Below are 20,927 nucleotides of genomic sequence, written 5' to 3'. Positions count from 1 at the left end.
TGTTTACATTACTGTATTGATCTTTATTTTGTTTCAGTAAAAAAAATTATTCTTTACAGTATACACGGAAGAATTTGGGAACAAAAGAAGGCCTTTTCTGAAATTCTCATTGTTTACCCAATAACAAAAATTTGGTCATTGAGGATGATGTTAGATGATTTTAGAAACAGCTTAATTTCTTCATAGTGTAAGGCAAGTCACATATAGATTGATCAAGTGCCATTTTCATTTACTAGGGCATTAAGTAACTGATTCCTACACGTTAAAGGGTCACTGAATCATCTCTCAGGTTTTACGTCAAGAAATACCAGATTTTTTGTACTTGTGTAGAACCAGTTGGTTAAGATGGTGCCAAGTACTCTTAAGAAAAGGGTGTTGTTAATGAAATGATTACACACTTACTAGTCTGGCCTATAAGTATTAGTTGATAACCCCACGTCGCAGTCCCTGAATGCATAAACAGAATTCATGCAAAAATATCTAGCAATCTTATAATTCATCCAGCATTGTATATCATCAACAAAGCCTTGAAAGAAATTTGTTGGAGTCTTCAGAGTTTTCAATTTGAACTATTATTAAATTTTAAAGGAGTTCCAGTATATTGAGTAAGATTTAATAGTACTGTATATTCACTGGGAACAAACCCTTCATGCCAGCTATATAATGTCAGATGAGAATTTCAAATTGATGTTATGGTTGAACTATTAAAATTTTTTATTAGAAATAATATTAGGGTGGTCAGTGGACTGGGAAACTAGTGTTGAGAGAGCACTAAGACAGTAGCAACATCCGATGAAGTGAAAACAAATAGACTACATACTGGTTAAGAAAATTAATAAGGCTTGTACACCTCTTTGGCACTTTTCAAAGAAATTTGGAGGATGTTTTGAACAAGTCTGACCACAACGTGCTGGTGGTTTAAGTTAACTGGGAAGATCATATTAATATAACGAAGTTCTGGGGTGTGGGGCCTAGGAGCCAAAACACTTGAAAAATTAAGGGATTTGACATATGATGAGAAGGGAGAAAAGTTTATTTGGAAAACAGTATAGCTGAAGGTACAAGGATGAGAGGACCAGTTGGAAAGCTTAGGAAACTGAGAATGAAGCAGATGAAGGAAAATCTTGATGTAAGAACATCACAAGCTGGTGAGGTTATGGTAATGTCTGTTATCAGTCTTGCTTGACAAAACCCTACCTTGAGAAATTGTCATTGAGAATAAATTGATTTGATGTATGAAATAAAATGAAACATTTTACTTATACCTCAAAAGGGTATTGAAATAAAAGTGTACTTCTGTACATGTATTTGAATTATTAGGCATAAGATATCCCTAAAACGGGCTTTGCTAGTAAAATCAACTGTAGAAAGTAATAGTCGTTCTGAAAATATTTGGCAAAATAGATACAAAATTTAGTTTTGTTTATTGCCCAAATGTTAAATAGATAAAAAAAAAGTTTCATTACACAATGCACTGGGCTCTTTGCCATTTCAGTCTAAAACAAACCCAGTAGGATTCCTTCTGGAGTTCGCAAGGTTCTTTAGGTTTGGTACTCTTTTGTCTGCCAATCATTTAGCAGGATTACAGCATTTCAAGGTTGAGGGAGGGATTTTGATGGAGCTCAGGATAAACGTTCATTCGTTGGTCCCCTTCAAATTATATTGCCTTTTGGTAAGTAAAGATGAAAAGTTGGTGTTCTTTTGCCACTTATTCACCAAAACTATAACAGACATGTTTGTGGTCATAATGAGTTGTAGTACTACTGTTATTATTACAACCATTGATATTAATGTGCATCTAACAATATCAGAATCTTGAAATAAGATTAATTTTACTAGATATGGTGAATGACATTTGTAGTGAAAAAGTTAAACATTACTGATCAAATAACTGTTGTCTCAGTCAAGGTTTGCAGTCTCTGATTCCACTTTATAGTCAGGTTCTGTTTAGCTTCAGTCTACCTTCTTTTGTGATCGGCTACGTATATAATAAATGGTTGGGTAGATCTAGTAAATTAACTTAATAGACAAGAAATTTATAAACTACTTTTGGATTTTATACTGTCCAAGTGACCAAAATTTTCCTTACCCGTGTCCAAACAATTTTTGCATACAGCGCAGGTTGTACTTACAGTTTAATAAGGAAGCCTTGCATTCCAGATGAATGAACAGTTCTGAGTGACATTCCCATCCAGAGTTAGGGTTTAGCGCCTCAGCGGCGTGGTTAGTATGGTATTAGCGTTCCACCTCGGTGGTCGCGGGTTCGATTCTCGGCCATTCCATTGAGGAGTGAGAGATGTGTATTTCTGGTGATAGAAGTTCACTGTCGACGTGGTTCGGAAGTCACGTAAAGCCGTTGGTCCCGTTGCTGAATAACCACTGGTTACATGCAACGTAAAAGCACCATACAAACAAACAAACAGAGTTAGTGTTTCGGTCTTGGATGCCATACATCTATCTCGATTGATAGAGACATCTGAGGCTATCAAATGAGTATGAGCTAATTTTCAAGAATGGTCACCCTTTCAGTCCAGCTACCTGTATTTTTGCCAGTCTTATAATAATGCAGATATCCCGTCTGGAGAGTTATTATTTTTGTCTGCCAAAAGTTGGGCGTGGATTGTGTATTTATCTGTGTGATTGCCTTCATTTAGCATTAATAGGTACTCGTGGTGTATAGGGCAACCCAGCTGTGTTTTCTTAAGAAATATTTTGCAAAGTTGCCGTTAGATTTCAGTGAAATTTAAAGGGCTGTTATTGTCTCAATTTGTGTGACCAACGAATAATTTTTGCCATGTGGTCAGGTGTGGCTGCTGTCGAATATACTTGGTATTTTTTTTATGCTAACGTTTTCATTTTAGTTGACCGAGATGCTTTTTAGTTCTTATAGAGCATCAGGCATATATTAGAACTATATATAAATAAAGGGCGAGTTATGCTGCTATCCTACTCAAGTAGCTTTAGTTATGATTTTTATACTGCAGTTGGATATAAACGTTAATGTAACTTTCTTGAGAGAGGATTATTCTCCATCTTAATTTTTTTTTTTTTACCATGTGTTTACTGATTCCATCTAACGTAGACATTGTAGTCTTTGATATTTTACGTCCTTACATTATTAGTTTATATGTAATGCATCTATTTTTTCCATCCTTTTGACATACTTCAAAAGTACATACGTTTTTTTTTTTTGGTAGCAGAGATTTTCATGACGTCTTTGTCATCGTGTTTTTATATATAACCATATGTTTCACATACTGTTTATATAATCTTATTTTTCACAAAGTGGGCGTTCAATCATCTGTGCTTGTTTTCTGTTTTGGGTGTCTATCTATGGGGCTTGTTAGGTGGCAGCGATCCACTGTCAGTCTTCACGTCAGTTGACTAGACCAATTTTGTCATATGGACATCATTTAATGTTATCTCTCAACTCTATGGAAGTTCCTTCTATATATTTTCTTGTATGCTATGGTAGTTGACCATTATTAGATTAATTCAGTCCTCTGATTTGACCATGAATGTTACCTCACGAACAACACTTACCTTTAAGGAGATAGAAGGGGTTGTAGCACCAGCTGTATGTACTCCTTGCCTTTTGTGACTATATACCTTTTCATGGAGACACACGGCTCCACAAAGGCTGTCATTTTACCTGAAGTTTAGAGAAATCATTGTACATAACAAGAGTTATTGTTGCTATACGCTATTTTTATCCTAATATTTTTTTCCCAACCATGGCCATGTGTCCATTCACCACGACCACGTTGCCATTGATCAGGCTTTGGTATATCCATCTCATGGCGAAGAGTACAACCATGGGAGGCTAGTCAGGCTACATGTTTAAGGTCCGAGGTTCAGCCATGAGCAAAGACAGGGTCAAAAGTTTTATTCCGGCTGTTATATTTTAGATGATGGTATCATGATTCTCATGGGCATTTCATCTTTGTATGAGGTTTGGTTATCCATCTCTTATAAGATTACGAAGCCAGGTGCAATACTCAAGTTGATCTTCAAATACTCAAGATTTTAAGCAAGCAAAGGACGACTGCATGATGACCTCTTTATGTTCTTTAAGCGATTTCTTATCACGCCTGAGCTGAAAAAGTAAAGCAGAGAGTGAAGAGTCTTCCTAATTAAGCATCATCTTGCTACACGAACCTCTTAGCCAGGTTGGCTGACTTTCGAAGAGTGAGTGATGCCTGCATGTACTACTGCTACTTGCATTTCTAAGGACTTTGCAACTTTGCATTATATAATAGTCGTAGCTTTTATAGCTATCTATTATATTGTATATTATTTGAGCTAAAGACCATATGAGGAATAGGGAATTTGAAACTTCTTAACGGAATTTTATTTACCAAGACTAAATGTATCAATGTTCCACTTTTAATTATGGAAAAGCAAAGGGAGTCATAAGGTACAGGATGACAATCTTTAATACTCTTTCCAGCTTGAAAATTGTTCACTTTTTCCAGCATTTTAACTTCCCATAGAAACTATCTTACAAGATCTGAAACTAGTCGGAACATTCCTCAGTACCATCTAATCTTATAGATTTCCAAGTTTTTTTTCCCGTAAAAGCGAACTCTCATAAAAATACGAACACACTTTTATACCCGTTTCTTACTTATCAAGAAAAATGAATGTATTTGCAAACAGTATTACTAAAGATTAAGCATATGTAGAATGAAACATAGTATGAGAATTCACCTTAGAGCATGCTAATGATGATTCGTAAAATTTAGTGAAGAATAGTGAAATAGAAATAAATTAACACTGTACCATCACTGGCAATCTATTGACCAATAGTTAATCTTATCTTGTCATTTCAGGTTTTAATTTTTTACACCCGTCTTCTACATATTAATGTTGAGTCAAGTTCTCGACTTCGTAATCATGGTAAGCACACAGTGACTGTGGGATAGTGAAGCCTAGTGATATACTTACCTTTTGATGTTGGTTTGAAGGGCTGTAGTGTTACTGACGTGTCGTAGTGACAAAAAAAAAAAGTATAGATCCCTTGCGGGATACTTCGGTCGTTCTTAGGCGGACCACGCTCATCCCATGAGGGATGTATCGGACCGTAACGGTTACAACGGCCAGTAGAATACGACGTCAAGTAATTTTTTTTAGTGCTTGTTTTAGACATTTGTGAATAATTTTAACAATATATCTAGATATAATAGTGATGATTTATAGATGTCAGGTTCATGTGCATATAAATTATTACCTTACAAGGGATTGAATGATAGGTTTTTGTTAGGGAAAGTTACATTTTTCTTTCATTACATGATTTTAAAGTTGTTTTTTTTTATTTTTGCAGTTCCAAAGCAGTATGTTTTATGGGCAACGCAATGCTGCATTGGAGACTCAGGAACGTGTACCATGGGTAGCCCCTGACGACGCTGAAGGAAGTGATGTCGACGTGAGCCCTTTGGACATTGACAGTGATGATGACGACCCTACCTACGTTCCTGACGAAGGCCTTACTCAGGACGATGCCTTTGACCCTCCTAACTCTAGAGGTTAGTATGAGACATCCTTAGAGAGAGAGAGAGAGAGAGAGAGAGAGAGAAATGTGTTGTAAACATTGTATTTAAAAGTCTCGTTGTTATAATGGTATTTAAATTTGTTGCCCTTTAAATGGTTTGTAAACATTGGGTATTTTAAAAACTTATTTGTTTACTTGCATACTCACTGACATACACGTGCACACACATGCATACTCACTTGACTACACATGCATGCGCACACACACATTTACTGTTTTACTAATGTTACTTTATTCTTGTTTCAGCTCGCAAGGTCAATGTTGTTGTCCCTCAAGCGATGCCTATGGAAGAGGAAGGTGAGCCTAACCTAAGAGGTCTCGTGCTGATGAATGGAAGAAGGAAGACATTGATATCCGTGCCCTGCCCAACTTCATTCATCAGAAGCCTGACTATTTGAGGGAACCTTATGAATATTTCTCCCAGTTCTTCACAACTGAATTGAGGGAACACATTGTGTATCAATCCAACCTGTACTCAAGACAGAAGGATGTAGGCAGCAACTTCCACATGTCAGAAGAGGATCTCATGGTTTTCCTTGGCCTCATCGTGTACATGGGCCTGGTTCCTCTCCCTAGCATAGTTGACTTCTGGGCCGTGAAGACCAGGATTCCTCAAGTTGCAGACTTCATGTCCAGGAACCGCTTCAAGGCAATTCGATCTTCCCTTCACTTCAGCGACAATGACCAGGCAGCTGCATCCCAAGATCGGTTCTTCAAGGTGAGAGTCCCCTTCACCAAGGTCACCAGAGAGTTCCTGAAAGTTCCTGAGACTCCTATCCACTCCATTGATGAAGTGATGGTCGCCTATAAGGGCACAAGGGCTGGTAACCTTCGCCAGTATGTCGCAAAGAAGCCTGACAAGTGGGGCTTCAAGTTGTTCTGCCGCTCCAGTGTGGATGGGTTTGTGCATGATATTCTCATGTACCAAGGGGAGACAACCTTTGTGAGCCACCATACTATGCTATCTGAAGAGGAGAAAGCCATGTCTGTAACTTCCAAGTTTTGTTGTCGCCTTAGTGAATACCATCAAGGACCCCAGAAACTCAGCAGTGTATGCAGACAACTACTTCACAAGTATAGGGTTGGCCAAGTACCTGAGACCACAGTATGGATGCCGGTATGTGGGCACTGCCAGGGAAACCGAGTTGGTCATCCTCCCCTGAACGTCTGTGAAGGAGATGAACAAGAAAGCGACACAAAGGGGGACACTGGACTATGTCTCTTCTGATGGCATCCTTGTTGCAAGATGGAAGGACAACAGCGTTGTGACAATCTTGTCCTCTGATGTTGGTGTGGAGCCCATGGGAACAGTGGAGCGGTACGACAGGGCAGCCAAGAAGAAGGTTCCCATTCCTTGCCCATCTGTCATCCAGATGTACAACAACCGCATGGGGGGCATTGACAAGAGTGACATGTTGACACACCTGTACAGGACCCCCTTCAAAGCAAAGAGGTACTACATGAGGCTCTTTGCTTACCTCCTTGACTTGATCATCTGCAACGCCTGGATTTTGTACAAGAGGGATTGCCTGGCTTTGCAGGAAAACCCCAAGCCGCTCAAGGACTTCCGTCTGGATATCTCCAATTGGCTCAGAAGCTTCAAGTCGTCAACCTTCAGAATAACCAGGAATTCTCTTGGCACCAGAGATTTTACTTTGCCAAGAAGGGGCCAACGGGCAGTTGTGCCAAGTATTGAGACACGCCAGAATGCCACTGCCCTACACATGCCAAAGCATGTCTCCATGAGGCAGACTTGCAAGTTCTGTTCTGGTGCAGGCCACATCCACAGATCCCGCTGGATGTGTGAGGATTGCAAGGTGGCCCTTTGCCTTACTGAAGAAAGGAATTGTTTTGCTTTGTTCCATAAGATTTCGAAATAAGTTGTTTGTTATGAGAGTTGTTTATAGTGTTTTGTCTATTTTTATACTATTTTTGTATTATTTTATTTACAGTGTTTTGTGTATTTATATACTATTTTTGTATTCGAGTTTTTTTTATAGTGTTTTCTGTATTTTTATACTATTTTTGTATTTATTGTATACTTATTTTTTATATTAATTAAATTGTAAAGCCATATATGTGTTTCTATTATACATTGTGGAACAAAAAAAAAGTGATTCATCAATAATAATCATATGTTTTGTGGGCGAATCAACATTATTTATAAACTTGAAAAAGTTGCCCGCACGGCCCAATAGATCCCATACGGGATGAGCGTGGTCCGCCTAAGGTCGCCCGAGGCTCCCATACGGGATACTTCATTGCATGCAATTATTTCGCTTACTTTGGAAATTTTGTAAAAGTGCACAAGAGTAAAAAGGTCTTGTATTTACTCATACTATAACATACTAAAAGGATTTTTTAATATTTCCCATAAAACCCAGGGTGGACTTTAAAGGGTTAATACTCTTTCCAGCTTGAAAATTGTTCACTTTTTCCAGCATTTTAACTTCCCATAGAAACTATCTTACAAGATCTGAAACTAGTCGGAACATTCCTCAGTACCATCTAATCTTATAGATTTCCAAGTTCTTTCCCGTAAAAGCATACTCTCATAAAAATGCAAACACACTTTTATACCCGTTTCTTACTTTTCAAGGAAAATTAATGTATCTGCAAACAGTATTACTTCAGATTAAGCATATGTAGAATGAAACATAGTATGAGAATTCACCTTACAGCATGCTAATGACGATTCGTAAAATTTAGTGAAGAATAGTGAAATAGAAATAAATTAACACTGTACCATCACTGGCAATCTATTGACCAATAGTTAATCTTATCTTGTCATTTCATGGTTTTATACACCGTCTTCTACATATTAATGTTGAGTTCAAGTTCTTCGATGAGTAAGTGTCTCATAATAGCAAATAATGTAGATGAGCTGGCTTTGGAAGAGGATCTTTTCAACTTTGCAAGTTAGCTGAATAAGCGCCTCAGCGGCGTGGATGGTATGGTATTAGCGTCGCACCTCGGTAGTCGCGGGTTCGATTCTCGACCATTCCATTGAGGAGTGAGAGATGTGTATTTCTGGTGATAGAAGTTCACTCTCGCCGTGGTTCGGAAGTCACGTAAAGACGTTGGTCCCGTTGCTGAATAACAACTGGTTCCCTGCAACGTAAAAGCACCATACAAAAAAAAAAAAGTTAGCTAACTTACTGAGATTTTTATCTCACGCTTCAGTCTTTTCGTAATTGATGTCACTCAGACTTTCCACTTATAAATAAATATGACTGTACGTAGATTCCTGACTTTGGGTTCAGGTGCCACTATTTAAAGAATTTCAGTGAGTCAAGACATAAACTGAATGCTTTGTCTTTTTTGAGGGCAAAGGTTTCATTTTTAAGAGCCAGCTTTATCTTAATTATGAAACACAAATTGTATTTGGATGATATTTTTTTATCCAGATAATTGTAATCCAACTTACCTAAAGGTTGTTAGACCTGTCACTTCACCAGACAATTTTATCAGTTTTATTGTGTCAAAATTTTGTAAGCAGAGGTTGCTGGAGGGTGAGCAGTAACGGTGATAACTAACAGTGTGACCCCTTGCATTTCTTTTCAACGAGCAAGTTACCTTTCGCGAAGACAGGCATGATGTGTACGTATAAGCATTTTCGTCCAGACAATAGAATGGCGCCTTTTCATAATAGTCCTTGTATCCCTATGTAGGGAAATAAAGAATATCTGTATCGTTTGTGGCAAAAACTAAACTGGTTTGGAACTGGTTACTGGTTCTGTGCTACAATTGCCAAAATACTATAAAGGTAGTAATGGTTCTTTACTTGGCGAGCGCTAGATCTCTTATGGAAACACCCCTAACATGAGAGCTATTTCGTGAATCATCTCGTGGTATGACATCCCTACTATGAAACAGCCTATACATAATATTAAGATCTCTGCTGCTTTAAAATCCTTGAATATAAGGGTTAGCATAACACAATCCAAAATATGAGGTTTATAGTGGGTGAAAATCTCAAATGTAGTTACTGTTGAGTGACAGGATTTTATTACATAAATAACAATATGAAGTACCAACAAGTTTTCTGCTGTGTGGTACTCTGAAAGTGTGGGATATTCTAAAGTATGAGTTTTTTTTTTTTTTCTAAGTACAACAGTCTGAGGTATGAGTTTTTAGTTGACAAACTGACGTCTGAAGTTACTGTTTTATGATAATCTGAAAATTAGGCTTCTATATTGTTTTGCAAGCTGAATTCAGTGAGATGTTTCTAGTATGTGGCATTCTAAGTTCCTTATGTAGCAGTCGAAATAAATAGTACCGGGCTTCTTGCAAGGCATTTTTATTGTCTGGCATCGTTTAGTATGAAGTTTCCACTGTGTACCAACTTAGGCGGCAATGAACGGAACACCTTCAAGAAGTTAAAGCCGAGAATAATTTGAAACATCTACATTTATGAGATTCATAATATTCGAAGTACGATTCGTAGTATTTAGCTTCTTTTACAATAAAAAAAAAATGTAGGCATATATCAGCCACAAGTGTATGTATTTATCGCTTCAATTCAAGGCTTCAGCCGCTTCATTCAAACGCTCCCCTTGCATTTAGTAGATTCAATAGTGATCGGTATACAGTATAGTAGAAATTGGAATAATTAAATGAATCTGATATTTCTGAGTTCACTGTAGCTTTGCGCGAAGCACAATTGGTAGTGATTTCTTTAAAAGTTTCGTCATGGTGGGAAAGGCAAGTTGGCAACATTTGGAAACATTATTGATGGCTCCCTTTTGTGCATGCGAGAAAGGTCCATGTTCGTCCGTGCCATGGCAAAAAGGCATAAGAATACCATAATTTACAGAGGAAACCCTTGATTGTGGACAAAGTAGCCTAAGTGTATTAAAAGAGCTTAAGGCAAGAGTGCATGCCAAATGTTTGGATCCTAGTGAAAACTTGTGATTATACCAGGCATTGTCCCTCCCCTAGTAAAGATTAATGAAAGCAAATGGCTGAATTAAATCTGATACTAGCTAGGCTATTAGGATCACTAGCCTATGGAAATGATCATTGAAGTCTCCAGGTTTAGCCATTGGAAGGATGCTGTAGCGAAGTTAGGTATCCTCTTGAAGGTACGTGATTGTTAGTTCTCAGAGGTTGCCTACGTAACTTTAAGGTAGCCTATTTCTACAGAAGCAGTCCAGACCGATTTCAAGGAACGTAGTAACCGCGGATACGACATCCACTAGGGATTGGACTGTCCAATGCAATTTTGCCGTGTTTAGTACTGGCCCCTGGGTGGTTAGGCTAATTACAGTCGTCCGAATAAATATTACTTAAAATTCTTGTTCAGTACTAGGTACCAATGCGGTAGATCTAGGGTACTTATCCGCGGCAGCCTAGGCTATGGCAGTTGTTGTTATTCTACTATGCAGTTTTACCTACAGAACAAGAATTTCAAGTAATATTTATTCGGACGACTGTAATTAACCCCCCAGGGGCCAGTACTAAACACGGCGAAATAGGTACATTGGACGCCCCAATCCCTAGTGGATGTCGTATCCGCGGTTACGTTCCTTGCAGTCCGTGCAGACTGCTTCTGTAGAAATACCAAAAATGCATAGAAAAACCGCAGCTGCCATATTCTAGGCTGCCGTGGATAAGCACCCTAGATCTACCAACTTGAATAGACTATACCTAGCCTATACCTATAGATAGAACAGCTCTGCGTATTTTTTACCTTGGAGATCTAGTTGGTTACCTAATCTAAATTATCCATGTAGATATAGGTAGGTACCTACTAGGTAGGATAAACAACCGCATGGACTGGCCCAACTCACCGACGGTCACAGCTGGCCACCCTCCGAAAAAGTACTTAGGTATAACTAACGCGTCCTGACACCAGAGGTGGTCATCAGTCGCAAGATGCTGTTGGTGATAGAAACAGCTAAAGACCTCTACTCTCCTTTCGAAGTAAGTAGCCTACTATTTTCTCCAAAGTTAGAAATTAAGGCCAAATTTAAAGCTTTAAACAAAAGGTAATGAAAAGGGTGGCCAACGCAGTGCAAACTTCACCAAGATGCTTTCGAAATTTCTACTTACGATTAAGTAACTTAGAAGGTTGACGCCATCTCGATGTTTGTGAAGTCGCTTGAGTCAACAAGCTTCCCATTTCCTGTGATAAATCCGCACACCACTTGTACCCATAGACACTGGGGCACTTTCATCACAACAAACGGAAAACGGTCCCTGGCCAGGACGTTTTTAAGGAAACTACTGTTTTGGTAGAAGACGACGACAAAGCGTGCACTAGGTAATTATTTAAGTAAATAGTAAAACATTAATATTTTGCATATTTATGATGATTAATTTGAAAATATACGTTATTGAAAAAGTAACTCGATTCCTGACTCAAATTTAAGTAATTATTTTTCGGAATCAGAACGTTCTTTTAAGTCCTGTATTATGATGTCACTACATCTTGACTTTCGTACCTATTGTAAATGAATTGCTATACTCAACTTTCTTGCAGAACAGTTTACCAGTTATTCATGCACATTGTTATCAGCTATTCATGTAATTGTTATAATCGTAATGCGCATAGTATATACTATCTTAGTTATTTACTTTTTGGATATATGAAGATGTTTTACTGCCGGATTACCGCAGTAGTGTGACGCAATTACTTTCGATCCCTGGGCCTCTGTCTGTTTTTGCACCATAAGAAATTAATGGGGCCGATTTTGCAATGACCAGAAAGGCGTTAAAATAGGAAAGTTAGAATTGAGGAGAATATGTTTTGATTGAGAAAAATGCAATTTTGTACATGAACTTTTCTGCCAGATATATATTTAGCTTACGTCTCTGACGTCACGACAGAATTCAAAACTCGCGGCAAATGCGACAGGTAGGTCAGGTGATCTACCCCACCCGCCGCTGGGTGGCAGGTGTATGAACCAATCCCCCTTTCCAGTCATAATTTTTCTGTCGCCGGTGTCGACTACATCTGTTGTCGATACTTCTCGATTTTGGATTATTACTCGTTTTCGCCCTGGATTGTTTCATCGGACTTTTGGTGAAGTACCTGCTCCTTGGCTTGGCATTTGCGATTTGTGGACCGGTTTTTGATTATTCTTTTGATTATTCTTGGAATTTCATTATGTCTGATTTAGAAATTAAGAAATCAACTATGTTCAGAGTTTGTTCTGTTAGCGATTGTAAGGTGAGGCTACCGAAAGCTGCGGTAGACCCTCACACAGTATGCATGAGGTGTAGGGGGAATGACTGCTCATTTATTAACCCTTGTAATGAATGTGGTAATTTGAATGAAGAAGAATGGAAGGCGCTTTCTTCTTATGTAAGAAAGCTTGAGAAGGACAAGGTTAGGAAAGCTTCATCTAGGAGTTCTAGTAGGTCTCGCGCTAGCGAGTTTGAAGTTGATAACCCTGTTGTAGACGTAGCGCCTTTACCAGTTTCAGCCCCGAAGATGCGCCTTCGGAGGTGGACACTATGAGAGCCACTATTCGCAGCATGGAGCTGAAAATTAAAGTGCCAGTGCAGTGGAGGGTGCGTCTGATCGGCTCCCTAATGCTTCTAGGCCTAGACCTCTTCCCGACTCCCAGACCCAGTGGAGGAGGAAAGTCGAAAGCCGCAGGAAGGTTAGGGAGAACCCCCACCGGTCAGGCGTCCCCTCGGTAGCGCCTGATGTTCGCTCCCAGGCTACCTTGGATCATGTCAAGAGAGAAGTCTTACGGCAATGCTTCTCGTCTTCGCCTTCTCCTTCGCCCAAGCGTGGTTGGAGCTCCTCGGAAGCTTCTCGGCCGTCGAAGAGAGCCTGGCAGGCTTCTTCCGCTCTCCCCTCCAGCCCTGAAGTTTTTTCGGAAGATCCTGGATTGGATGTGAAGAAACCGAGGTTTTCTTTGGGGTTTCGCTCTCCTAGTAAGGATCGAGCTGCGTCTCCCGTGAAGGACTTTGTTAAGTCTCCTACACGTGTTTTGGCTAGTCTGCAGGTGCAGATTACGGCTCTGGCTGACTCTTTGATTGTGACTTCTTGTCGTAGGAAGGACGTCTCGCTCCCGGTTAAGAAGTCCAGGCGCTCTTCTCCAGGTTTACGCTATTCGTCAGTAACCGCCCTCCCTCCAGGAGTGGATCGTAGTACGAGGCGCTCTTCAACGGACAGGCGCTCTCCTGCGGACATCGTTTCTCCGTCGGACAAGGGGCATGCTTCCCGTAGACGAGCCTCTCCTGACAGGCGCTCGTCTCGAGACAGGATCTCTCCCGCTGGCAGACGCCAGGAGCCTGGTAGGCGTTTTTCTCATGGTAGCCGCTCTCCTTCAGGCTTCCGCTCTCCTGTGACCAGACGCCCTTTGGTAGACAGGCGCTCTTCTCCTGTCAGCCGCCCTTCGCTTAGCAGGCACCAAGAGCCTGGTAGGCGCTCTTCTCCTTCTAGGCGCTCTTCTCCCGATTTTCGCTCTCCTCGAGTTAGGCGCCGGGAATCTGTCAGACGCTTCTCTCCTGGTAGGCGCTCGTCGCCAGAGATTTGCTCTCCTCGCAGCAGGCGCCAAGAGCCTGATAATCGCTTCCCGCATGACAGGCGCTCTTCGCCAGGCAGCCGCTCTCCTTTAGACAGGCGCCAGGAGCCTGATAGACGCTTTTCGCCTAATAGGCGCTCTTCGCCTAATAGGCGCTCTTCGCCAGATTTTTCGCCCTGCGTTTCGTTAGGCGCCAAGAGCCTAGAATACGCCCTCATCCTGACAAGAAGGAGTTTTCAGGCAGAATCTCAACGGAAGTTATGACTTCCCCGGTTAGATGTCAGAGTTCTTCCAGACGTTCTTCCAAGGATGGACTCTCGGCTGAGGACAAGACAGCCTATCATCGTAAGGATCGTGAAGGATCTTCGGCGGAAGAAGAACAGGATCCCTCGGAAGAAGAAATTCCTAAAGATTCCTCCGTTTCTTCATACAAGCGTTTGACGGACCTGTTGCTTCAGGAATTCGGAGACGCCCTTTCTCCTGTCGCCCGCCTTCGACTCTATCGTTATTTTCGACCTCGTAAACTTCGAAGGTTTCATCCTGTGTCAGGATGAAGCCTGCAATCTCTATGAAGAAGGCGCTTAGAGGTTTTGGTGAGTGGCTTCTTTCGAAGGAAGAGAAAGGGAAGACGGTGTTCTCTTTCCCTCCTTCTAAGCTAACTGGAAAACTAGGATTCTGGTATGAATCGGGAGAACCCTTGGGCCTCGTTCTTCCATCCTCGGCAGACTTGGACTTCTCTTCACTGGTGGATTCCTCTCGACGCTCTGCCCTCATGTCTGCTAAGACGACATGGGGGATGAATGAGCTTGACCACCTGTTGAAGGAATGTTCCGAGTCCTGGAGGTGTTTAACTTCCTAGACTGGTCTTTGGGCGTTTTGGCCAAGAAGACGCAGACCCCGGATTCCATTTCACCTGAGGATCTTATCAGTGTTCTCACGTGTATGGATAAGGCAGTGAGAGATGGATCGAGTGAAGTAGCTTCCCTTTTCGGAGCGGGAGTAATCAAGAAAAGATCTGTTTACTGTTCGTTCCTGACGAAATCAGTATCTCATGCTCAGAGAGCCTCTCTCCTGTATTCTCAGCTCTCTCCTCAACTCTTCCCTAAGAAGATCATTCAGGATGTTTCTTATGCCCTTTCAGCTAAGGCTACACAGGACATGCTAGCCCAGTCTACCAGGAAGCCTCACTCTTCTTTCCAAGCTAAAACCAAGAGAGAGACTCCAGTTAGGCAGGAGCCCTTTCGAGGAGTCCCTCCTGCCAGAGCTTCTTCCTCTAGAGGATCTAGACCCACTAAACGAGGGAAGACCTTCTCTAGATCCTCTAGAGGGAAGAAGTAGGATTCAAGTTCTCCAGACATCAGTGGGTGCCAGACTTCTGAAGTTTGCCGACGTCTGGGCCCAGAAAGGGGCGGACAACTGGTCACTCTCGATTGTCCGCAAAGGCTACCTCATTCCCTTCTTATCAAGACCTCCGTTGACGACGACTCCGAGGGAGTTGGTAGCCAAGTACAAGGACCCCATCATGAATCAAGCCCTCTCTCTAAGCAGTAGATCTTATGCTGGAGAAGGAGCGATAGAACTAGTGAAAGATCCTCATTCTGCGGGTTTTTACAACAGACTGTTCCTAGTTCCCAAGAGCTCAGGAGGATGGAGACCGGTTCTGGATGTAAGCGCCCTGAATGTCTTCGTAGAAAAAAGGAAGTTCGCCATGGAGACAACTTCTTCAGTGTTGGCGGCTCTTCGTCCAGGGGACTGGATGGTGTCCCTAGATCTTCAGGACGCTTACTTCCATGTGCCTATCCATCCTTCTTCACGGAAGTTTCTGAGATTCATGATGGGAGGGAAGATCTTCCAATTCAGGGCCTTGTGCTTCGGCCTTTCGACAGCCCCTCAAGTTTTCACGGGTTTAATGAAGAATGTAGCGCATTGGCTACATTTGGAGGGAGTGAGGCTCTGTCTCTATCTAGACGATTGGCTGATCAGAGCAAGCTCACAAGAACGATGTCTGGAGGACCTACAAAAGACACTGACTTTAGCAAGTTCGTTGGGGCTTCTGGTGAACTTCCAGAAGTCACAATTAATCCCCAGTCAAGAGCTGATATATCTGGGGATTCGGATGGTTTCTCCGGATTTTCAGGCATATCCGTCACCAGAGAGGATTGCTCGTTGCCGAGAGAAACTAACGACCTTCCTAGAGAAAGATGCATGCACAGCGAGGGAGTGGATGAGTCTGTTGGGGACACTTTCCTCGCTGGAGCAATTCGTTTCTCTAGGAAGGTTGCATCTCAGACCTCTCCAATTCTTCCTTTACCGGAACTGGAGGTCTCTCTCTCTAGACCTGGAATTCTCCTTCATGATATCAAAAGGAATCAAGAAGGACCTTCTGTGGTGGGCAGATCCTCTCCGATTTGCAGAAGGTCTGTCTCTGTACATGCCAAACCCGAACCAAGTATTGTTTTCCGACGCGTCGGAGACGGGTTGGGGTGCGACCCTAGGGTCAAGAGAAGTGTCAGGCACCTGGCACATCAACAACAAAGAGTTGATGGCAGTGTGGTTGGCGTTAAAAGCCTTCGAGCCCCACGTCCGAAATGCTATAGTTCAGGTGAACTCGGACAACACCACAGCCTTGGCTTACATAAGAAAGCAGGGGGGGGACACACTCCTTCTCCCTGTACGAAACAGCGAAGGACTTGCTGTTGTGGTCTCAGGCAAGGAAGATCGTTCCCCTCACCAGGTTCGTACAGGGAGAAAGGAATGTCAGAGCCGATCTCCTGAGCAGGAGGAATCAAGTGCTCCCCTCAGAGTGGACTCTGCACTCAGAAGTTTGCCAGGACCTGTGGAGGTTATGGGGCAGACCTCATATCGACCTTTTTGCGACAGCAAAGAACAAGAGAATAGACCTCTACTGCTCCCCGATCTCGGACCCAGGAGCAGTGTCAGTCGATGCTTTCCTTCTAGACTGGAGAGGTCTGGACGTCTATGCTTTTCCTCCATTCAAGATTCTGAGTCAAACACTCAGAAAGTTTGCGGCCTCGGAAGCGACAAGGATGACGCTGGTAGCTCCATTCTGGCCGGCCCAAGATTGGTTCACAGAGGTACTGGAATGGCTGGTGGACTTTCCAAGAGCTCTTCCACAAAGAGTAGATCTGCTCAGACAACCCCACTTCGACAGGTATCACAGAAACCTCCCCGCTCTCAATCTGACTGGCTTTCGACTGTCAAAAGTCTTGTCAGAGCGAAGGGGTTTTCAGCTAAGGCAGCGAAGGCTATCGCCTCAGCTAGAAGGCCCTCTACCCTTAGTGTCTACCAGTCGAAGTGGGTCGTCTTTCGCCGTTGGTGCAGAAACCAGAAGCTTTCCTCTTCCAGTACCTCTGTGACCCAAATCGCAGATTTCCTGGTTTTTCTCAGGGAAAAATGCGGTCTTGGCAGTTTCGACCATCAAAGGATATCGGAGCATGTTTGCATCTGTGTTTAGGCACAGGAACTTAGATATCTCCAACAACAAAGATCTACATGATCTGCTAAGATCTTTCGAAACTTGCAAGAAACCCTCGTCTCAAATTCCGAGCTGGAATCTGGATGTGGTTCTTCGTTTCCTGAGGTCCTCGAAGTTCGAACCTCCCCAGTCATCTTCTTTCAAGGATCTTATGAAGAAGGCTCTGTTTCTTTTGGCTTTAGCATCTGCCAAGAGAGTTAGCGAGCTTCATGCTCTAGAAGGAAGGGTAGGTTTCAAAGGGAGATTCCGTGATTTGTTCCTTCCTTCCTTCTTTTCTAGCTAAGAACAGAACCCCTAAATCCTTGGCCAAGGAGGAGGTTTCAGCCTTGAGTCAGCCTTTTTGAGGGGTTCCAGGCTTAGCTCCCCTGGTAGGGGAAGAGCCGGAAAGAACTCTTTGCCCTGTGAGGACTTTTAAGATACTACCACCAGCGGAAGAAGTCTCTTAAGGGCATTAAGGACAGACTTTGGTGCTCTGTAAAGGATCCCAGTAGACCATTGTCTAAAAATGCTTTGTCCTTCTTTATTAGAAGCCTCGTGAAGGAAGCACATTTGGCTTGCGGTGAGGATCAGTTTCAAGCTTTTGAAAGTCCAAAGCTCACGAGGTAAGAGCCATTGCTGCGTGAGGATCATTCAGCTTTTGAAAGTCAAGGCTCACGAGGTAAGAGCCATTGCTACGTCCTTGGCTTTCAACAAGAATATGTCACTCACAGAATCTGATGAAAGCACATTCTGGAGATGCAATTCAGTATTCGCGAACCACTACCTTAGAGACGTCAAGATTACTTACGATAAGTGCTTCGCGTTAGGCCCGTATGTATCGGCGGATTCGGTGCTGGGGCAGGGAGCTGAAGCATACCTTTGTAAATTTTTTCCCCTATTGTTTGTATTGTGTTTTTTATGGTTGTTTGAAAGAGGATGCGGGTAGGCATCTCTTTCTATTCGTATTGCTAACATTAGAATGGTTAGGTGATCTGTTTGTTCTAGAGCTCCCTGCATTGGTAGTGGTCAGGCTCTGTCATTTAAGAGGGCGAATCCCCATGACATGATCCGACTTGGATTCTACTGAGTAGTTTGATATCAAATCCCTTCGGTAGACCCAAAGAGTCTTTTCAGCTGTAGGTCACGCCCTCGCTGTAGCTCTTCAGGCTTTGCAGACTAATAGACAGTAACTATGAAGTCTTCAGCCTATCAGGTAAGAACAAGGTTTGTTAGTATCCTACAACAGATGTTTTTCCCTTTTTTCCTTGTTAGCTCTGTCTCTTTCCCTCCACCAAGGGTGTCAATCAGCTAAGTATATCTGGCAGGAAAGTTCATGTACAAACTGATATTGTTATTTTACAATAAAGTTTTGTACATACTTACCTGGCAGATATATACGATTAATGGCCCTCCCAGCCTCCCCTCAGGAGACAGGTGGAAGAGAAATTATGACTGGAAAGGGGGATTGGTTCATACACCTGCCACCCAGCGGCGGGTGGGGTAGATCACCTGACCTACCTGTCGCATTTGCCGCGAGTTTTGAATTCTGTGGTGACGTCAGAGACGTAAGCTAAGTATATATCTGCCTGGTAAGTATGTACAAAACTTTATTGTAAAATAACAATATCATATTTATACAAGAGCTAGCTTGTAAAAATTACTTTATTACAAAAATTTTGATTGACAACTAAGCAGCATACCTACTATGGGTTTCAGAGACAGTGCAAGCACGTTTTTTGGCAATATTTCGGTAACGAACACTCGTATTAGAACAAAATTTTGCTATAGTGTATTACACCCAGTCCCGTAATTTACAAGGGTATCATGAATCACTAATCGTAAAGAATAAAGACACTTGTCCTTGTACTAAGAGACAAAAACTCCATTATCCAGAAATGGATATGAACACAGGAGTAAAAAGCTCCACCTATCCTCTCCCCCCCTCCACCGCCACCCCTGTCATTTTTCCTTCCTTCACCTTCCCTTCTCTCTCTCTCTGTTGCCAATTGGTATGTGTTCACCCTCTAAACTGGGTATATATAAGACTTACACAAAACATGGAATTTGGTGAAATTAGCTTATGTATTGGAAGTATATATACATAAATATTAAAGCAATTTTATCATTATTGCATTACTATGACAACTAGAATTCATGGAAACCGTTTATGATAATGCATCGGCGTATGTGTGAAGCTCCACTAGTGTGGCAACGATGATTTTGCCATTCTTAGCATGCAAACATTAAAGGTTACATTTATTTCTGGCATACAGTTATTGAAAAAAATCAAAATACTAATAAATATAGACTTTAAATCAATGAAAAGTGCTAGCAAAAAAAATATATTTTCATGTATGACACTTACCTGGCAGGTATATATATAGCTATATTCTCTGTTCGCACTGGCAGAATTTTCAAAAACTCGCGGCAACCGCTAGATAACTGGTAGTTCAGGTGATCGCCACCCCGCTCCCGTGGCGCTGGTGCTCGGAATCATTCCCATTTTCGTCAGATTTTTTTCTGCCACTGAACCGGCAACATCGTTGTTGGTTCCCTGCTAGAATTCGAACTCGTTAGCTGACTTTCGCTGTACTTGGATGGTTTATTGGGTATCGTATTGGAAAGAAAAAAAAAAAAAAAAAAAAAAAAAAAAAAAAAAGTTGGAATTGGCAATCGCGATTGGAAGTTCTTATAATGTCTGATTCTGGTGTAGTATTTCGAGTGTGTATGAAAGAAGGGTTGCAAGGTGAGACTGCCGAAAGCCTCGGTAGACCCTCACACAGTATGTAAGAAGTGTAGAGAGGTTTTGTGTACTTGGGATAATAGATGTAATGAGTGTGAAAGTTTAAATGAGAAGGAGTGGAAGACTTTCACAAAATATGTTGAGAGACTAGAAAAGGATAGAGTAAGAAGATCGGTGTCTCGGAGTGAGAGGTCAGGATCTTCTAGTAAGGCCTTGAATACTTCTGTTATTTCTCCCCCTTCTTCCCAAGTAGAAGTTGTTAATCCTTCTCCTCAGGTCTCTCCTGCGCCTCCTGCTGTTTCTGAGGATACTAATTATGTGAAAGTGTTTGCCGCCCTTGCGTCAATGGGCGATCAGATTCAGCGTCTTACAGACAAAGTGGGTACGTTTGAAAGTGTCAGTGTAGTGGAGGGGGCGGCTGATCGTCTCACTCATGCTCCTAGACCTAGGCCTCTGCCAAGCTCCCAGACCCAAGGGAGAAGGCATGTCGACAGTCGAAGGGAGGCGAGAGGGTTCCCTTACGATCAGTCGTCCCTTCAGGGCAGTCCTGTTGCGTCCCAGGCTGCAGCATGCGTCATAGAAAAGGCGACACTGGGGGGGGAAGTGTTTTTTCCTCTACCAGATAGTGCTGCGTCAGGCAAGTATGGATGTTATGCGGAAGTTTCGCGTCCTCTG

General features: G+C 42.1%; 2 protein-coding genes across 2 annotated transcripts in view; both read left to right on the top strand.

The window, feature by feature from the left end:
• The first annotated feature begins 4,892 nt into the window (after window positions 1–4,892).
• LOC135203188 (uncharacterized) lies at window positions 4,893–6,545 on the top strand. Its single transcript, XM_064232899.1, has 3 exons — window positions 4,893–5,119; window positions 5,324–5,525; window positions 5,798–6,545. The coding sequence occupies exons 1-3, from the start codon at window positions 5,072–5,074 to the stop codon at window positions 5,947–5,949; spliced, it is 402 nt and encodes a 133-aa protein (XP_064088969.1). The 5' UTR covers window positions 4,893–5,071; the 3' UTR covers window positions 5,950–6,545.
• A 3,760-nt stretch (window positions 6,546–10,305) lies between these two features.
• LOC135203186 (actin-like protein 6B) overlaps window positions 10,306–20,927 on the top strand; it is a 411,151-nt gene continuing 400,529 nt past the window's right edge. Inside the window, 1 exon segment of the mRNA XM_064232898.1 lies at window positions 10,306–10,635. The gene's annotated coding sequence lies outside the window, so the exon portion shown is untranslated.

The sequence above is a fragment of the Macrobrachium nipponense genome, chromosome 33 (assembly GCF_015104395.2).
Source record: "Macrobrachium nipponense isolate FS-2020 chromosome 33, ASM1510439v2, whole genome shotgun sequence".
NCBI lineage: Eukaryota > Metazoa > Arthropoda > Malacostraca > Decapoda > Palaemonidae > Macrobrachium > Macrobrachium nipponense.
This window is presented reverse-complemented; position numbering and strand designations above follow the sequence as displayed.

What these genes read in the sequence shown, in the direction of transcription:
- LOC135203188 (XM_064232899.1), top strand. Translation starts at nt 5,072, where the DNA reads ATGTATCGGACCGTAACGGTTACAACGGCCAGTAGAATACGACGTCAA. An exon ending in CCAGTAGAATACGACGTCAA is followed by an intron (nt 5,120 to 5,323) that starts GTAATTTTTTTT and finishes TTATTTTTGCAG; the next exon opens with TTCCAAAGCAGTATGTTTTA. An exon ending in TGACCCTCCTAACTCTAGAG is followed by an intron (nt 5,526 to 5,797) that starts GTTAGTATGAGA and finishes TTCTTGTTTCAG; the next exon opens with CTCGCAAGGTCAATGTTGTT.